Consider the following 20335-nt stretch of genomic DNA (forward strand, 5'->3'; position numbering starts at 1 on the left):
ATAAAAATACGGCATTAACAAATAATATAATGCAATGCAGACAGTTTTTATAGGACAAAAATAGACTTCTGAGGTCCCATTGAGTTAAATGGGTTTTCATTAAATTAGCATTGATCCAAAGTGGATCATTTGCTTGTCAGTAACTATGGATTGAATGCTATTTCTAATACATGGTGATACAACCCCTGTACAGTGATACAGCCCTGAGATGATCCAAAGCACCCTACATATAGCAATGGCCACCTGCAATTATCTCTACATGAACATCTCAGAGCCTACTAAGAGACAGCAAGTTTGGAAAGCTATCCCATTGGCATGGTTAAGCTAATTATTTTCATGTTGAAACATATACAAAGTGATTGGCTTTTGATGGAAGAAATGAAGTGCAACAATCCCCAAATGAAGACTGTGCCATCTTGCTGACACATGCATTTATCAAACAGTCCCAGTGTGGTAGCTGTTAACAGAAAGTTTCCAAGAAGCAAACGGTGGAGCATGATACAAAGCAGTAAAAGTGATTGCTTTTCCACAGCTAACAGAAAAAGGGATTCAACAATGGACACAACATATTCTTTTTACTTTGCCCCAAGTATATCACACAATCACACAAGTGTTTTCTTTTTTAAGAGTATATTTCACAAGTGTGAATACATTTATCTTATGATTTCACATTAATCCCAGTGCTTTCTTTCCAAGAAAAGTCCTTTCCTGATAGAATTGATTTCTCATTAATTTCAAAGTGACTCTTTAGTTACAAACAAAGAAGATGTTCAACACACAAAAAGGAAATAGCTGTTTTCATTCATAAGCATTATGAAGCCAGCATCAATTCAGAGATTCTTTTGCCACCAAAAAGGATTCAAATCACTTGCTATATACAAAGCCCAGGATTTTTGTGCAATGCAGGAATAATACTGCCTTTAAAAGAAAGGGAGGGGAGACATTCTCAGCCATTAAGAAGTCTTGAATTCTCTTTAAGTGGTTTTCTTGCAAGCAAACTGCAGTTTTCCTAAAATGATGCTATGATGCCCCCGTCCTTTTCTGTCCCTCAGAAGCATAATTTTCCCTGTGTTTTTCTATCCCTTTGGTAACAGAGCCACCCTAGTTGTCTCTTTTCTTCTTTCCTGAAGAACTCTGACCAATGTTCCCTCTAAGCTGTGGAGTCTTGTGAGCAAAAATTCTACTTTGTGAGCTACTGGCATTAAAGTTGTGAGTGAGCACTTTGGGTACTGCATAAATTAGTTTGCTCTGTAGCCATCCTTCCTGAGCTAGGACAAAAATGTGCAAGCCGGAGGCTAAAAAATTGTGAGCTAGCTCACACTAACTCAGCTTAGATAAAACACTGACTCTGACTGTCCCACCCTGTCACAGTATGATATTTTGACTATTTGCTCAGCCCAGGAACCTGAGGGAAGGAATGGGAGCCCCTTTTAACTTATACAACTTAAGTGGCACTTGAGAAGTTTTTATATTCCACATCAACAAAATATTTTATTTAACACAGAGAGAAAAGGTCAGGTGAAAGCAGTGGTAAAATTTCTGAGGTAACTCAATATAGATTATTTTGGGGTAAAATCAGTACATGCACAGACTTTAGTTCTTATTAGCCTGAAGTTTCTTAAGGTTTTCACAGTGACTTAAATCTTTATGTTGAGAGGCTTTTGTTCCAGTGTTTTCCCCAAACATTTCAATATACTTTCTTTGAGTATACTCTAACTATTTTGGTTTCCAGAAGGCTGGTACACTTTTTCCAGTACCCAACCCCCTTCTCTTGAAACACCAGTACTCGTCTTGAGTTTTTAACTGACTCCTAAGGCTTCTAAAGGCAGTTTCTAACCACACCAGACATCTTCACAGCTAACTCTGTCTGAGTGGGTAAGGAAATTATTCTCTCGCTAAAAGATCTATCCCCTTTCCTTGGCCTGAATAGGAGTTTCCATCTAACTACCCACTTGTCCTTGCCAACTTTCCCCATTTCTCCTGTCTGTGTTAAACTGCTCTCAGTCAAGGCTGAATTCCAAATGAATTCTTCTCCTCAACATTCAGCTCTAAAGTCTCTCTCTGCTCAGCTGATGATAACCAATCAGATTGTTTGGAACAGCCTGTCAGTCAAGGCTCTCTGTTTCTGTGAAGAATTAACCCTTCACTGTTCTTTACCTGTTTGTACAGCACTTCTAAGATTATAAAAGTGCAGTCTGTCACAGATTCCCTTTCAAAAAAATTGCCGAAAGCAATCCATTGCTGTGAGATACTGCACTTGATAGCACTACATCATTTCCTGCAGTGACTGCTGTAACTACAAACAGGGGTTGAGATTTCATAATAGATGAAACATGTGCTGCTTGTTTTGTGTGTGTGTGTGTTTTAATGACAGGGCAATTTGGAGTTCTGCTTTCAAAATCAATATCTGAACAGTTTCTCAGGTTCTTAAAATTCTCTGTGTGTACCTTTTGTTGAAAGGGAGTTCTTATACTGGGTAACATGCTGCTCTAACAAATGTTTGCATTTTGCTTCACATTCTTCCTCCTTCCACTTAACTTTGTTTATCTGCTTATTTCATATACATATATATAGTATGGATCATATACCACACTTATAGACGATCACCATATTTTGGCATGAGTGGTCCATTGTAGATATAGATGATCATACTGTCACCACCACCTCCCTTCCTGGCATTCTAGGCACAGGTCTTATCTCCTTCTTCCTGAGCTCCAAAAACCAGCCCAGAAGACACCAAACAATTAGAGGGATAACCTGGGGGAACTGCTAAGGTTCAGAAACCTTTATCTGCCAATGTCTGCCTGTAGATCTTTTGGATGGAGGTGGGATATGTGTGCTAATCTTTTTATTCATCCTCCACACCTAGTAAGAGCAAGTTATTAGGTATTTTCTAAGAACCCTTCAACAGCCAATGCCATGTCCATGATTCAAAGGCCTTTTTAAAAGGCGATTGTTTCTAAACATCACCTGCATCATACTGTTTGTATCCTCTCCTGCTGACTTCCTTCAAGCTTTACTACTTTGGATAAATCATCTTGCATGGTTCTTCATAGTCCTTGGCTTGCTTGGTTCAAAGTCAATTTGGTTCAAACTAAATTTGAATCAAATATTGTACTTTTGAATATATATTTAGCTGTTGCTTAAAACTGTGGGATCCTGGTGATCTAGAAAGCTGGTCCAGTGCAATGAAAGTGTGTGCTTTAGGAAGACCCTGATATAAATCTAGCACCCCCTGTGAACTCACAAGATCATCCTGAGCAACCACTATCTTTCATATCTATAATATGGCCATACTAGTGATGTGCTTAATTTACATGAACTTACATTGTACTATTTAGGAATTAATGTGGTGGTGGTGGTGGTGGTAGGGGATAAATTGTACCTTATGTCAGTTGACAAAAAAACATTGAAAAGGTCCTGCTTTTCCCAGCCAAAAATATTGGTTTACTTGGATCCTTAAATCTTAGGCATAGAGAAAGATAATGTTATCTGTTTTTTAAAAAAATTCTTCCAAGGAAATCCTTCAGGACTTGGTTGCATCCCGCTGACTCCCTTATATCTGCTGTTTGTCCAAAGAATATAGTGTACAGAACTTAAAGATCCATAGGACGTTAAAAGCATAAGCATAGATTTTCTATGTCTGTCCTCTTTGTCTGTCTCTAAATTGTTCTTCAACAGTGTGTAACAGGGATACATCAGCCAAGACCTCTCTGGGAACTGTCCCAAGGAAGTGTCATAAAGCAGCTCACACTGCACAAGCCAATATTGCATTTCCCAGGAAAGTCTGCAGTAAGTAAAACACTGGAGCCTCTGGTTCACCCATGGCTGTCATCTTTCTCTCCAATCAGCAAGTACTGTAAATGCTAGATTCCCGTGCTTGAAGCAGCAAAGAATTGTGTCATGGAGATGGTTAGTTTCTCTCCTGTGCCTGGCATTTGAACACTGCAAGCCATTCACAGGCAGTGAATGCTACATCTAAATGTTCCTCCATACAGGCTGATAAGAGCAGATTTCTTCTCATGGCATTTAAACCAAATCAAGCTAACAATTAGTCAATAAGCCCTAAAGTGACCTAAAAGTCTTTCATCATTGTAATTTTTTCCATTTCCACTCATCCCTGATGTCTTCCAATTGAACAGACATTTTATATTCTTTGTAAGCTAATAATATATACCTTACACAAATGAGTATATTTAGCAAAGAGTTCAAAGGTTGTTCAGGCATATTTCTAGATAAAGCACCATGAGGAACAGCAAATGCCTGTTCCATCAATTATTATTCTTCCCAAGGCAGCACATTATTTCCAAAGCTACACATGCCTTTAAAATCCAATAAAGCAATTTTTGCTTTAATGAATTTACCTACTCAGCAAGCTGTAGTGGAGCCAACCATTTTATATTCGGGCTTAAGCCTGATATATATTTCTAGGTATAACTGTTCCAATGTGACAAAACACACACATACACTTTAACTTCTTAGGCCATAATACATACATCATGTTACGTAGAACGAGCAGGATTTAAGGCAGAGGTGTCGAACTCATTTGTTACGAGGGCTGGATCTGACACTTTGTCAGGCCGGGTCATGTGTGCCATAAAATGTAGCACAAGTTATCAGAGATATAAACTTTATAAAGATTATTTCAGATGTCAAATCGTGGTAGGGTATGTGTTTTTGTGAGTCACTGCTCACTTCTGCAGACTTATTTCCATAGCAGGCATGATTGGATTAGGTGTGATATGCAGACGGGTGGAGATATCAGCACTGGTGTGATATACAGAGATGGGTGGAGATATTAACATTGGTAATGAGACAGGAAACCTAGGTCTCAGTTTGGTACAGGAGGATTCAGTTCTCCAGGAGGATGCAAAGAATAAATGGAAATAAGTCTGCAGAAGTGAGCAGTGACTCACAAAAACACATACCCTACCACAATTTTGTTAGTCTTTAAAGGTGCTACTGGACTCTTTCTACTACTATTAGAAACCACAACATTCAAAAACTAGTGGGGGAACATTTTAACCTTCCAGGGCATTCAGTTGCTGACCCAAGAGTAGCAGTTCTCTTACAAAGGCATTTCAAAGGGAGATTAGAAAGAGAGACTGCTGAATTGCAACTGATCATGAAGCTCTAGCTAATGCAAACTCCTGGACTGAATTGAGACCTAGGTTTCTTTTCTCATTACCAATGCCTGCTATAGTCTTTTGGCATCTGAAATCACTTCACTCTCCAAGATATAAGGACAGATGGACTCACATTCTAGCTGTATCTGAAGAAGTGTGCAGTGATTCATGAAAGCTCATGCCCTGCCACAAATTTTGTTAGTCATTAAGGTGCTATTATACTCTTGCTCCCTTTCACTAATAAGGAATGCAAGCTGTGCTGTTAGGTCCCCCCCCCCAATCTGTTAGAAATGGAAAGGGGGATCTCTCCAAGTGCCACGGGACTCCCTCTCCCCCCCCCCGGCATGCTCTCTCTGGGTCTTTCCCTCCATCCCTCCCTCTCTCTCTGAAGAAGTACGCTTGCCCACAAAAGTTTATACCTGGAATAAAACATTTTTTGTCTTAAACACAGGACTCTCTCTCACACACCTGAAATAAAACATTTTTGGTCACACAGAAGTCTCTCTCTCTCTCAGATCAGGAATAAAAAGTTTTTGGTCTCTCTCTCTCTCTCCCATCTCTATCTATCTCTCTCTATCTATCTGGTGTGCTCTCTCTGGCTCATTCCCTCCCTCTCAGTCTCTGAAGAAAAAAAAGTGTGCTTGCACACAAAAACTTATACTTGGAATAAAACTTTGCTGGTCTTCTTAAAAATCCCATGAGATGTCATCACCCCCTCTGGCCCTTTCCCTCTCCCTCCCTCCCCAGAGGAGGAAGGGGGAGGAGCCCTCAGCCAATCGAGGGAGGGTTCTTTTTGTCTCCTCTGAAGCAGGATATAGGAGAGACTGGCCTAAAGGAGCTGCAATGTTAGAAACCAGAAGCAAGAAGCAGCACACAGCCAGTTGCTCTTGGGCCAGATTGGAGGCTTGTAGGGGCTGGATTGGGCCCATGGGCCATATGTTTGACACCTTGATTTAAGGGGACCAAAGGCCATCTAGTCTTTGCCTTCTATCCAGGTACATTTGGTTTTAATTTTATTTACATTATCTTTCCCCTGTTATGGAATTCAAGGTAAAATGTATAAAGTTCCTGGGTGATCTTCCAACCACACACTAATAACATCCAGGTCTTCTTAGCTTCAGCAAGGTTGCAGTATTATGTGCCTACAAACTCTTGGAGATACCATCAATGCTATAATGTGTGCCAACTTGGAGATAGATGTACTGCATAATTGTGCCTACAGAATAGCTTTGCTTATGAAATTTCAACTAAAGCAGCTTATTCCATGTTTTCTTCTACAAAAACATTTTTTTATGCATGAAGTTCATCCATTTAACATCCATTTAAATGTTAACCAGTATTTACTAAAATGCTTTTGTAAAATCCACTATTAATTTTGCGCTTTTGATCTGGCATAAACAATCATGTTAAGGTTTTTATTTATATATGGCAAAGAAATAATAGAATGTGTCAAGTTTTAGCAATTAGATTCATATGTAATTAAACCTGTGTCTTCAAAAGGATACAAATGGTGCTTTCCTGGTATATCAAACAAGAGAAACTTGGCTTGGGGGATCTAAAACAAGAGGGTAAGATTCAATAGCTTTGGTTATGAGAACCAATTCAAGAGGCAAGATTGTCTTCTGCTCCGTGGATCAAAAGGAGTGACATAATTTAGATTTATGAAACAGAAAATGACATATATGCAAGAAAGTAAGCTCTTCAAAGGCAGAGGATAACAGAAAACAGCCTTTTGTTTGCAGCCATAAAGAATGAGTTATGCTTTCACCAGTGACTGGTGCTTTAGTCTAGTGAAGTGATCAAGGATTTGTACCATGATGCCAAAATTAAATCATCTTTCCTATTTGAGAGGATAACTGTTAGTCTATTGTACAAAAATAGAATGGAAGTCCAGTGGCACCTTAAAGCCTGACAACATTTCTTCTGAAGAAGTGAGCTCCGACTCATGAAAGCTCATGCTGGAATAAATGATGTTAGTCTTTAAGGCAGGAGTGTCAGACATATGGGCCACAGGTCCGAACCAGCCCATCCAGGGCTCTTATCTGGCCCATGAGCAACTGGTGTGAGGAAGGGAACAGAAAGCCGCTCAGGGGGCGAGCAGGTGGAGGCTGCAGAACATCTGCAGCATTCAAGCAGAACCCCTTCCAGGCCTGTAACCATGGTGGGGCATTTGGGGATGAAGCCCCACCATGTACAAGACCTGCCCCACCCTGGAAGGATGCCAGACCCTCCCAGACTCCCCCACCCCTGGTGCACCTCTCCCTTCAGCAGCGGGGAGTCTGGGGAAGAAAAGGGAAGCTGCCCTGCTACCTCTGGTCAGTTTCACTCCCCACCTTCCTTCCCCAGCCTCCCCGTCACTGCAGGGGGCTAGGGAAGGAGAGAGAGAAGGAAAGAGGGAGAGAGAAGGCAGCTGTTTATCAGGAAGTTAAACTGAGCAGAAGCAGGGAGTGAACCTGACCAGAAGTGGCAGGGTGGCTTCCCTTTCCTTCCCCAGTATCCCCGCCACTGCAGGGGGCTGAGGAAGGAAAGAGAAAGGCTGCCCCACCAGCTAAAAATTTCTGGCTACAGGGCTGACCCCTTCATTTCAGTGGCAGCCTCACTGGTAAGTCAAGGGCCTTCACACTGGCTCAGGGTTCCAAGGTGAGTTCACATGCCCCTCCATTTTGCCTGCAGCTCCAGGAATGCTGTCCCAGATGGCTGCAGGGATCGGCCTTTGCACATGGGGGGCACAGACATTCCTTTGCTGAGGCACAGATAATGCTGCCATATTCCCACCTCCCATTGGACAATCTGGTGGCCCTCAGCCTGAGGCAGCTGCTGCCACATGGGAATGGCATGACTTGCCAGTGATCACGTCTCTGGCTTATCAGGCTTTGCTCAGCCTCAGTCCTCCTGTGCACACAGCTTCGTGCCTGGGCCACCAACACCCCTGCTTCCACAGGCAGGGGAGTTAGTTCAACTCATCTTCTTCATCTTCTTCCACAGTGACTCAGAGGCAGGAAGAGTTCGCAACACCCAGCTGCTTTGCATTTCCCTCCTGGGGTCTGGGTTCACAGCACTGGTGGCACGAGTGAGCTGGGGAAGAGGTTGGGCCCCCCAGCAGCACCAGGTGTCTGCCCAGCAGTGCACTGCTGGCTCTCCAGTCCACCCATGCAGGTTTTCCACCACACCCACCCTCAAGCCCATAGGGCCTAGTGGTGAGGACACACCAACTCAGAGTTTACCAGATGCTGTCCTTTATAAAGTACTTATATCTAGTACCCAGCATTACATTTTATGGCACACATGGCCCAGTCTGACAAAGTGACATTTATGTCAGATCCAGTCCTCATAACAAATGAGTTTGACACCTCTGCTTTAATGTGACACAGGACTCCTCCTTTTCTTACTTGGGCATATGAGAGGTTTGATCACTCCTATATTTAGTTGCAATTCCTATATTTAGAGCAATGAGGATGATCGGGGGCCTGGAGACCAAGCCCTGTGAAGAAAGGCTGAGAGACCTGCAAATTTTTAGTTTGGAGGAGACTGGGGGGGGGACATGATTGCTCTCTTGAAATCAATGGCTGTCACTTAGAGGAGGGCAGGGAGTTGTTCCTGTTGGCAGCAGAGGATAGGACTCACAATAATGGGTTTAAATTAAGGACAGGAAGATAGCAGCTGGATATTAGGAAAAAAAGTTTTTACAATAAGAGTTGTTCAACAGTGGAATCAGCGGCCTATCAAGGTGATGAGCTCCCAACTGGCAGTCTTTAAGCAATGGCTGAAAAAACACTTGTCAGGGATGCTCTAGGGTGGTCCTGCATTGAGCAGAGGGCTGAACTAGAGCATGTATGGCCCCTTCCAACTATGTGATTCTATGATTCTATGCAGGTTTACTTTTTAAAAAATATTTCTTCCAGGTCTACACACACCAAAAAGTTGTCATCAGACTGACTAATAGTAATGAATCTCTGAGCTTCTACAGTTATGGTCAAAGCTACATTTCTGGTAAACTGTCACGACATTTCACAACTTTATGCAGTTTTTAGCAAGTTAATTAAAGATGGCTGCTGTTCCTTGCTCAGCGCATGATGCCCCCCTAGCATGTTTCCGAAGATTCTTGCATTCCATACATTCTGAATAGGAGTAACCTATATGTTATTTCAAATGGCATTAGATCATGGATCAGTACTGTCTAGACTGGCAGTGACCATCCAGCATCTTGGATACAGGTTCTTGCACTACTGGAACCTCTCAACAGGAGACTTTCTGCAAGTAAAGCATATTTTCCACTCAAACATGACCTCTGCTCTATGTATGCAAGACCTGCCCAGATAGCAGTATCTTTTTAACTGAAAGGCTCAGGGGGAACTGCCACTGCTGATCCTCAGTAAATTTTGCTGGTATACACCTGGCACGGCAATAGAAGAAGAAGAAGAAGAAGAGATTGGATTTATACCCCGCCCTTCACCAGAGTGGCTTACAAACTCCTTTCCCTTCCCCTCCCCACAACAGACACCCTGTGAGGTGGGTGGAGCTAAGAGAACTCTGACACAAACTGCTCTTTCAGGAACAGCTGTGCCAGAGCTCGTGACTGACCCAAGGTCACATCAGCAGGTGCAAGTGGAGGAGTGGGGAATCAAACCTGGTTCTCCCAGATTAGAGTCCGCACACTTAACCACTACACCAAACTGGCTCTCTATAGACAACTATGATGGGGAAGAACATAGGTGCACATCCTAAAACTGCATCAAAGCAGCACATTCTATTTCTTTGTGCACAAATATCTCCAAACACATGCCAGGGTCTGAATCATACTAACAAAATTAATGAGAGAGATTTTCTTTAAAATTTGGCCTCTCTCTTAACCACAGCTGATATATATACTTGTGCAGCCTGTTTGGTGCCAGCTTCACAGCAACTTGAAAGCATCATGAGTAAGTAAGATACATGAACAGCTGGTTGCCAGCTACTATATAAAGGATAGAGAAAGGCAGCAAGAATAAGGTTAAGTATGTGGGTTGTGGTGTTGTTGTTTGTTCCCGTCTTAGGGGTTTTTTTAATTAATAATTTTTAATCACAAAGATTTCTCAGCACTGTGGAAAAGAAGCTTCCTATGATGCAGATATTGTGTTCAGAAGGATACACAGGCTAGCAAACCATGTGTAGCCATCTACAATATATCAAAGACTCTAAAACTTTGGGAAGCATATTATTTTAACTTCAGGATTACACGGAATAGGTGACTAAACCAAATTACCCTCCTAGTGCAGCAACCACAGCTCTACTTACTGTTGCTGTGCACATCCAAATCCCCTAGCTATCAATCAAACTTAGTCAGCCTAAGGAGAATTGTACATTTCCTGACTCTTAAATCAAATATAGGTCACAGAAAGCAGATTCACGTAAAACCTGTCTACAATTTAACCTGAAGTAATTTAGCGCAGGGTCAAAATCTTTCAACGATATTAATGTCTAATTAAAGCAAACTATGGATCTGCTTTCCTCCCATAGTAATGAAAGACCAAGAAAAAATGCTTATGCTGCAGGTATTCTCCAGCAAGATGCATCTCTAAGGCAGCCTGCTGCACACATCTCAATACTTTCTGAAATAAATGGGCCACAAACAAAACTGAGTCTCCTAAATCTCCCTTCAAAGAGGATAATCGAAATTAAAAGGAAATTAAAACCTAGCCTCCAAGCAAATAATTTATAACCATTGAAAAACAAACATGGAAGTGAACTAGAAATCAAGGATGCGAACAGAATGCTTCTGTCATTAACACATTTTGTAGCAGCAGGTCTGCAAAGATGAGAGCCAAAGGAAAATTATCAGTAGCAAACTGGGAAGTGTCTCTGCTGATGAGGTTTCATTGAGTCAAAAACTTGTGGCCACTTGTTACTTTATGAAATCAAACGCTCTTTCTGTTAAAACACCTTTGTATACAATAACTTTCCATTTACAGATGTCCTTTCAGAAAATACATGCAGTTTTGTATTGTTGCCAAGCAGCCACTTTAAATGGCATTAATACAGACTCTTAAATATGACTGCCTTGCTGAACTGTGAAGAAAGTGTGTTAGGGCAATGGACAATGCTGTAGCCCAAAAACAGTGCCCTTAAACTAGACTGAAGGAATGTGCTTTGGCCAAGGGAAGCTTTGGGCCTAAGCAGCACCCCAAACCAGACATGGACTCCTGGACTACAAGAAGCCTCTTGCTTCTCCATCTCCAGCAGCAGAATTCAGACCAGCAGCCCTGACCTCCATACATGCAGAAACAGCAGCAGATCACAGAGGGACGCCACGTTCTACAGATAGGACAAAAAGTTCTTGCACAGATGCCATGAATAGCTCCCTTCTCCATCATGCAGGCATTTCCCCCTAACCTCACGTATTAACATTACCAAAAGAAGCACACATTCCTCTCTAGACTAAAACAAAAGGATGTGCCCAATGATGACAGCAGCAAGACATGAAGTCTTCCTGCCACCCATTAAGATAACACAGCTGTCAAGCATCCGATCCTTAATCCAAAGCACCGGTCCTACAACCTGAATAGTTCTCTTCATTTCCTCCTTTGTCTTTCCCATTCCTAAGAGGGGTCACTCCTAGACAAGCCATTACTTGCAATTGCCCAACCATTAATCCCTTTTCTGCCCTATTCAAAAGTTTAAGTTTTTAGTTAATATTTCCTGGGGACCATATGACAACAGACAACTGCCTCAGGTCACCTTTCCTAACCCCACCCTATCTTGCTGGTTCCATTCATTGTGCAGTTTGGGACCTCTCCATGTGTGTTGCTGGTCAACTCACGACCCCTTCCCTCATTTTATCCCCTTTTCATTTCAGAGTCAACTCACATCGCCGGACAGATAAAGTATCACCCCACCAATGATACTCCCTGCTAATGCAAATGTCTTTGTACTTTCCTCTTTGAATTCTTAATCCTGTATTGTGTGTGTGTGTGCTTGATTTTATGTCTGTATGTGTGAGAATCCATCAGTAAAGAAATCACTGCTTTAATAATCTAGCCTCAGCATCTATTCCTGGGGACTGGGAAATCAAACTCCCATATACCCAGGTTCTGATTAGGGGTGTGCAAAAAAAAAAATTCGTCTGATTCGGATTCGGCCGAATCAGGCCGAATCAATTTTAGCAGGCAGTAAGACTCCCGCATGTCAGTTTCGTCAGTACGAGCGGATTGGGGAGTCTTTCGGCCAGCCGAATGTCAATTTCAACCCCATTATATCCTATGGGCCATTGAAGTCAATGGCGAAAACATAGGGTATATTCTGGGAGCTGGAGGGGAGGGGGTTTGAGGGAGAGGCTCCAACCTCACAGGGTAGCTGCTGGAGCCTCTCCCCGAGACATCCACCAAGATTCAAGATCATTGGACCAGGAGGTCCAAATCTACAAGCCCCCAAACAGGTTGTCCCCATCCCCTCCATTGTTCTCTATGGTGGGAAATAAAGTTACTTTTTTCCCACGGTGCTGTTAGTGGCTCGGGGGGGGGGGTTGAGGGAGAGGCTCCAAATTTTCAGGGTCGCTTCAAGAGCCTCTCCCCACATAAACCCCCATGTCACAAAGAAATTGGACCAGTGGGCTCAATTCTATGGGCACCCATACAGGTTACCCCCATTACCTCCATTGTTTCCAATGGGGAAACCCAGCCAGCAGCACTTAAGGCAGGCAAGAAGGCAGCACCCAGCAGTCAGACTCTCCCAGATAATCGCAGGGAAAGTGAACTGTCTTGGGAGGTGTTTGTTTGCCATGAGAACAAGTGACACACTCCAGAACAAGTGGCACTGTGGCAGTGCAAGCATGCCACAGTGCCACACAGAAACCCCAAAAGACCAATGGGAGGGAGGAGGACAGTTTCAGCCAATTGCTGCATGCATGTGCAGCCTGCACGGTTGGTGGTGTTGCTTTGCACACCACCTTCCTTGCCTGGGAGGGGGAAGAGAGAGTCAACTCTACCCAACTCTACCCTGGTCTGACCCGCTACATCCCTGGACCTCTGGTTGCACTATCAATTTACACAGGTAAGGGCCTGTATAAATGTTGTTTCTGTTGGTCTTTTGGGGTTTGACTTCAATGGCCCATAGGATATAATGAGGCCAAATTGCCGCCGAATTTCGGCGGCAATTCGGCGGCAACCCATTTCAGATCAGAGAATCTGAATCGGCCCGCAGCAGCCCAAAAGGGGCCCGAATGGGCCATTTTCGGGGTTGCATTCAGTTCGGAGGAACTATGCACATAGGAATGCACATCCCTAGTTCTGATCCTATATTTAATGCCTATTGCCATTTAATACTCATAATTCCCCACATTTATTAATAAATTAAGGCAATTTGGCTAACAGTATAATGTTGTAATCCAACTTGAGTTTCAACAACAACAACAATAAAAGGAAATAAATGATTTAAATAAATAATTATTTGTTCAGTGGTTATAAAAAAGATACACACTTCTTGAAATGTACATACAGAAGATGGAGAAAGCTGCAGAAAATGGTTTCTTTCTTTGGAACATGCAAATATGAATATGCTTCATATGTCTTTATGGAAAGGCAGCACCTAATGCATTTAGCTGAATGCCCTCCACTTTGTTCTCTTTTTTCATTTACATTTCACTGGGTATCAAGACAAAGTCTTCCTTACATTGCTAGATAATTGAGCTATTAACCCACACTAGTTCTTATCTTCTTTATAATTTGAGCTGGTTTTCGCTACACACCTTCTTTTACTGTCCTGTTGTCCTATTCCAATAAAGGCATTAGTGAGATGATATATGCCACTAAGAAGGGAGGCCAAGATTCTCCTGTCCTGAATGTTTATTCAAGGTCCACTTCTTTACTGCACCCTCTGTCACTCATTTTTTTCTCAGATATGATTATGATCTTTTCAAAAACCATCCATATTTGCATCAGAATTTAAGACAGAGATGTTGAAATTTTATGTCTTAAAAAACAAAGTGAAAAAAATCTATTGGGTTGACTTGTAAAGTACAATACCTCTACAATACATCTAATCAGCAAATACAAGCAAAATAAATGTTTTACACACGGAAGGAAGGAAGGAAGGAAGGAAGGAAGGAAGGAAGGAAGGAAGGAAGGAAGAAAGAATAAAAGGATATGATGTTGTGGAAGGAAGGAAGGAAGGAAGGAAGGAAGGAAGGAAGGAAGGAAATATAAAATTTTAAGATGCTATGATCTTGTGAGATTTCACTGCAAAATGACTGCTGCAGCTTCACTTTGACACTGGAGGTGAGTTGGGATAAGGAGAAGTAGGCAGGCAAGAAAGACAAGAAGGAAAATTGGGCTGGGATGGAAGGAAGAAGGACAAAAAAATGGAGAAAAATAAGGCTGGAGGGAGACAAGAAAGTAGGGAAAACACAGAGAAGTGGGAAAGGAAGGACTGAAGCAAAAGAGGCAGATGGAGGGATACAGGTGGGAGGGAGTGACAGAAGGGAACAGGACAGTGTGAGGAGCTGCAAGGGGGAAAGGAAAGACTGGAAGTAAAGCAGCAGATGTGGTATTGAAGCAGGTAGGCAAGAAGAAAGGGAAATGAAAGCAATAAAAGTTACAAGACTTGCAAGGGGAAGGGAGGGAGGGAGGGAGAAGTTGGAGATATTTCAGTGAGGCAGATCAGCTGGGTGGATGACATTCCCCCAGATGGTCTCATGAATCCCCCACTTGTGATTAACTAAATCCACATTACTGCACAAAATGTATATTTTCCCTAGTTTTCTTGGTGGAATTTCAGGCATCAGATCACCAAAAAGAAATTTGTATTCTATATCCTTGCCTGCAGTGTTGATGACATTCATTTATTAATGCTGATGTCCCCTCCTCCATGTGTGAGGCTCAAAGCAACTAGGGTTGCCAAGTCAATTTTTCTTACCGGTAGGGGAGCCTCACCGGGCTCCGGGAGCTATCTGTTGACGTGTGCGCGCGAAGCGCGCGCCGCCAGCACATCACCAAAAGTGACGCGCAATGTCGATCACGTTGAAGGCGTGGCCCTGATCATCGGAGGGAAAACCATAGAGTTTTCCCTCCGGCGATTGGGGCCATGCCCCCAATGTGATTGACGTGGTTGCGTCACCTCTGGTGACGCAGCCACGCTGTGCTTCGGGGGGGGGGGGCGGAGTTCCCCCGGGGCCCGATTCCGCGGCTGCAGGAATTGGGCCTCCGAAGCGGGGGTTTACCCGCCACCCGCCCCCACTTGGCAGCTCTAAAAGCAACGGCCCCTATTGGTCACCCTAAAGAGCCTGGGGGAATGAGCATCTTATTGATTTTTTGTTTTAAGATTTTGTTTTTGAGCAAATACTTGGTTACTGCTAGCACTTTTACTTACTTTAAACATTGAGATGTTAAATGTAAGTGTAAATTTAGGACCAGAACAGGATGTCTCCAAAAATCTCTTAAAATCACACAGAGATAAATATTACTAGAACAATTTGTTGGGGCCAGTCATCCTCAGCAACCCAATGATGATCATTTGCTCTCCTCTGTCAAAAAGCATCCAAACAACCTGGGGCAGACTGTCCTTCAGCTTTTGGGAAAGTTCCCAGTAGGTCATTTCCCTGGAAGACTGATAAGACGCCAAGGGCAAGTTGAACTGATCTTATCCCCAGTGGTGCTCACAGCCTAGAGGAGGCAAATTGTCTTGGACCCAGACTGGAGTGATGACAATAGCCAAAAATTTGCCTCAAAATTTGCCTATTCCTAGGCTGATGTCAGCTGGGCCCAAACCAAGTGACCACTGCAGAGCTACTAAAGTTGTAGAGGATACTCAGCTTGCTTTCTGGCTTTCCCAATTTGCCCTCGAGAGCTACGACTGTCCACCTAAAGATCAGCTCCCAGACTGAATTGTTACATCCTTCCAGATGTCAGCACAGCGAATATTCCTGTCTCACAGCCTGAGAATCACTAAAGCAGTGATAACAATAAAAATTTCATTCTTTTCCACAAGCCAAGACAGTAGAAAAAATTCTTAAAAGAGACAGAAAGAACAGAAATTTGCATGAATCTAAGAGACACTCCAGTTGCTATACAAAACATATTGCTGCAAAGAATCAACTAGTTTCTAGTAAAAAAATACTTTTATCTAAACTTCAACTTTTTGTAACCTGAGATCATTTGTCCTGATTTTGCTGACTAGATAAACAAAGTCCAAAAAGACATGCATGCACATGCACTCACTCATAAACACTCACAAACATATAAACAAAGACATAGGAATATTTTTATTCAGCATTGTTTTACAATCATGTTTATTTAAACCAGGAGTGAATCCTTCAAGTATGAATTATTAAGAGTAATCTTCTCTGGAATTATTTTTCTGATGAAGCAGAAACAGATGCAAAATGGAGTCAAGATTTATTATGGGATAATAAAAGTGTAAGATGATTTGAGAATAATGCAAGCAATTGTGGGGAAGATGTTAAAACTAGCAGATGTTAAAAATTATGACAGTTTAAAACTGGTAAAGAAAGCAATACCAATAAAAGACAACTTTATAGCTAGGCTGCTTTAAAGCTGTAGAGTCTTTAATAATGTTTTTCTGAGGGTTTCTTGTTTTTTGCTATAGTGGTATGTACACTGAAGCCTAGAGTGTTATTTAGATGTTCATTGCCCACAAATATGGGGAATACCAAAAAACAAAGCCAAGAACAGGGTAAATCAGGTGTAAGAACCATCACAAATTAATACATTTATTTCAGTCGATACCACTAGAAGCACACAGTAAAAAGTTAGAACATTGGAACAGAGTGATTAGAGAATGGGTATTTGGTAGCAAGAAGTGCAGAACCCAAAAGAGGTTGATATATGGTCCCAAAGTGGAGCTAGGATGGGAAGTCCCGGAGCTAAACAGCTATTATGAAGCCTTCCAAATAAAGTCCCTATTAGAGATAGGTGAAGGTGAAGAGCAAAAATGGGTTAGATTTGAGAATGAGATCAATAATTACATTGGCTGCTGGGGGCCTCTTTGTAAAGTCACAAAAACAGACCTCAAACTAACCAAAGGCCCCAGATATGCAGCCTTGGAAGCGTGGAGTAAGTGGCAAGAGCTATCGCTAAGAAAAACTTCAAGTTGGGCACCATTAAAATCTATAAATAGGGAAATAACAGGAAACGAATGGTGGGAATGGCTAAAAGCTAAAGGTTATTATAGGATGAGAAGGTCAGATAACAGAAAGCATGGCAAGTAAAATAATGAAAGGAACTGAGGAAATTAAAGTAATTAAATTTAATGTAATGGAGCATAAATTTCTTACTAAATGGTATAAAACACCAACACAAATGGCAAACATGTTCCCAGGGATGAGTCCTAGATGCTGGCATTGCAGACAATCAAAGGGATGGTATTCCCATACGTGGTGGGAATGCCCAGAGGTCAGAGTTTTCTGGACAAAGATATTACAGATTATAAAAAAGACATGTAAAGTATCATTGCCCATCATCTTTAATTTAATGCTAATGGGTATAGTAGGAAACCCAGCAATAAGCAAAGAGAACCAAGCTTTGTTTAAAGCCATGATACTAGCAAGTAAAGCAGTAATAGCTCTAGGCTGGAAGAACAAAAATAAATAGACAGTAGAAATCTGGCATAATTATTTGTTTGATCTCATACAGTCCGACATAATCGAAAAGTTGGAACGAAAGGCCACATGGGAAGATAAGACTACGGGAATCACGATGAAGTGGAAGACCTATCTGGAATGGATACCTACAGAAGGAAGAAAAGACATTCAGAGCAAGATTCGGACTTTGTGCCTGTGAATATAGGACTAAAACACCGGAATAGCATAGGGGGGAGGGGGGAGGGGAAAAAACTACTATGTAATGTATGATCAAAAGATAAGATGTAAAATTTGTGAAAAATAATTAAAAAATAAATATTAAAAAAAGGAACCATCACAAATAATCTCAGCTTTAAGTCTGCAAGCAATTCACCAACTAAGCTGGAGCACTAGCTGTGTGAAAGTTCATGCACTGAGCCCAATTTAAAATCCTCACTGTTGGCTGTTCAAGAGAGAAAGTGGATGATTGCATTCAGGGCCTCCTGCTTCCTTTTCCCTCAAACTGTTGATGGGCGGACTTAATTTCTTTTTTTTTTAAATCACAAGCATCTCCAGCTCCTCTAAACAAGCTACATGAAAAATTTGCTGCACACATTTATTTATTACATCATTAATTTTAGTATTATTAACTTAGTATTGCTGATCCGTCCCATGGTTCCTTAGTAAAATACATCCATTGGCCTCGCATCCATCAAAGAGCATGAAAACGTTAATGCAAGCAGCTATTATTTATATAAGTAGACTACAGTACTCTTCCTAACCACCAAGGACTACTAGGAAGAGGGAAGGCATTCTCAAAGTACTGAGACACAGATGGACAACAATGAAGTCTGTGCAGACAGGTAACATTTACCAAGTGCAGAGACATATTCCAAGGACTTGTACTCCACAAAATGTCAGTGCTTTTAATGTCAAGGGTGATAATTTTAAAACAAGAGGAGAAAAACCCTGTAATCTTTAAAAATGTCACAGTTCACATAAACTGTTTTAGATTTCTCTGCTGTTACTAGTCATATGTTGCACTGTTGAGTTTGCAAATTCCCTTTCTGCTACTCAAATCTATCTTCTAAATGATCAGTATGATCTTAGAGTTATAAAGTGTGAAAATTAATAATCTCTCAGTGGTCACTATAACCAGGGAGCCCGCTGAACTGAGTGCCATCATCCCCACTGGCCAGATCTGAACCACGCAGGGCATTGGCCCAGTGGTAACTTAAGGGGTCAGTACCTTGAAGAGCCAACTTGCCCCTAAGTGTAATTATATTTCTCCACCTACGAGTACATAGTTTCTAGACATATGGAGGTTTATACAAGAAATTATGTCTTTGTATAGCTTGTGATCAATACAGTACCTTTCAGGAATAACTGGATGCTGTACATTCGAAGTTCTTACTTGGATTCTCATTTTTTAAATCCTCTATCCACAGATGTCCTCTTTGTATGAAAATGTTAAGCCCTAGTTTCGGCAATTCACCAGGACTCCAAAGATATTTATGTTTGGGGTTTGGTTTTTTTACATTTAAGTAGAAACAAACAGCATTACCTGTCTGCATCCACAGTGACATCATGAACCCCTCTTTGAATGACGTCTCGGGAGGCAGCTATGTCTGGTATTCGATTCAAGCTTCTCGTATACAGGTTGAGCCCTCCATCTGTCATGTAACTGAAAATAAAAGTACAGCGTATCAGAAGAAAATGCTACCATCTGGTGCTAATTATTTATACAGTACCATCAATGTACAGTGTTGCTGATCTAAAGAAAGCAACAGAAAGCTCTTGTGCTGGCGAGCTTAAATTCTAAAGCAGAATTATGCAAACTTATTCCAGTGGAACCTCATTGACTCAGGAAAGCAATTGGTTAAGATTTGTTGTAGCAAGAGAACACAGTAAAAATATCAAGAACATCTGGATCAACACCACTGTAGGCCTTCACAGGAAAAAAACAAAAGAAAAAACAGCTGTTCATTAGCACTACAGATTCTGTCACTTCGAGCCCTATGGAAAAAGATTCTACAAGGAATCAGCAGACTGGAGATGTATCTACTCTGCATATCTTTTTTTCAGTGGCATACGGATTTCTTTTTAGAAAGAGCAGTCTAATTCAATATCTTGTTATACTCTCACACAATAGTGAGATTTTCAGAGGAAGGTGAATTTCAATAAACAACTTTCAACTGAAAACTAAGGTGGTACAGTGTTGTGAGAGTCCAACTTAAGCAAATGAATGTTGAAGGAAAATACAAAAACAATATCTTTCCAGAAATGCCCGCTCATGTCCTTACTCTTGCCAGAAACAGATCAAAGTAGAAGGAAAGAACAGTGCTAGCTATACTGATATCCTGCTAGTGGATTTCTGGATCTCTTCCCCAGTTCTCCCATTTATGCAGTTAGGATACGCAGTTGGGCACCAACCACACTGACTGACACTCCCATCTCCTGGCCTAATTAAGACCTGATTAATGGATAATGTAAGCCATGGGTAAACCTTTACTCATGTATTGACCATGTTCACCATGTGCCCTTTGATCATATGTGTTTGGCTTATTTATGTGTAACTTTAGCACACCAGCAGGCTACAAAGTGCATATTTCTGTTTTATTGCACATGGACTGTGTAGTTGGAAAGAGGTCCAAGCAGGGCT

General features: G+C 41.7%; 1 protein-coding gene across 1 annotated transcript in view; it reads right to left on the reverse strand.

Annotated features, from left to right (window-relative positions):
- The window catches only part of NAV3 (neuron navigator 3), a 289038-nt gene that overhangs the window by 144800 nt on the left and 123903 nt on the right, over positions 1-20335 (reverse strand). The window contains 1 exon segment of the mRNA XM_015415209.1: positions 19238-19357. Coding sequence (XP_015270695.1) covers positions 19238-19357 — 120 coding nt within the window.

The sequence above is a fragment of the Gekko japonicus genome, unplaced genomic scaffold (genome assembly GCF_001447785.1).
Source record: "Gekko japonicus isolate JY-2015 unplaced genomic scaffold, Gekko_japonicus_V1.1 scaffold118, whole genome shotgun sequence".
In the NCBI taxonomy this organism is placed as follows: Eukaryota; Metazoa; Chordata; class Lepidosauria; order Squamata; family Gekkonidae; genus Gekko; species Gekko japonicus.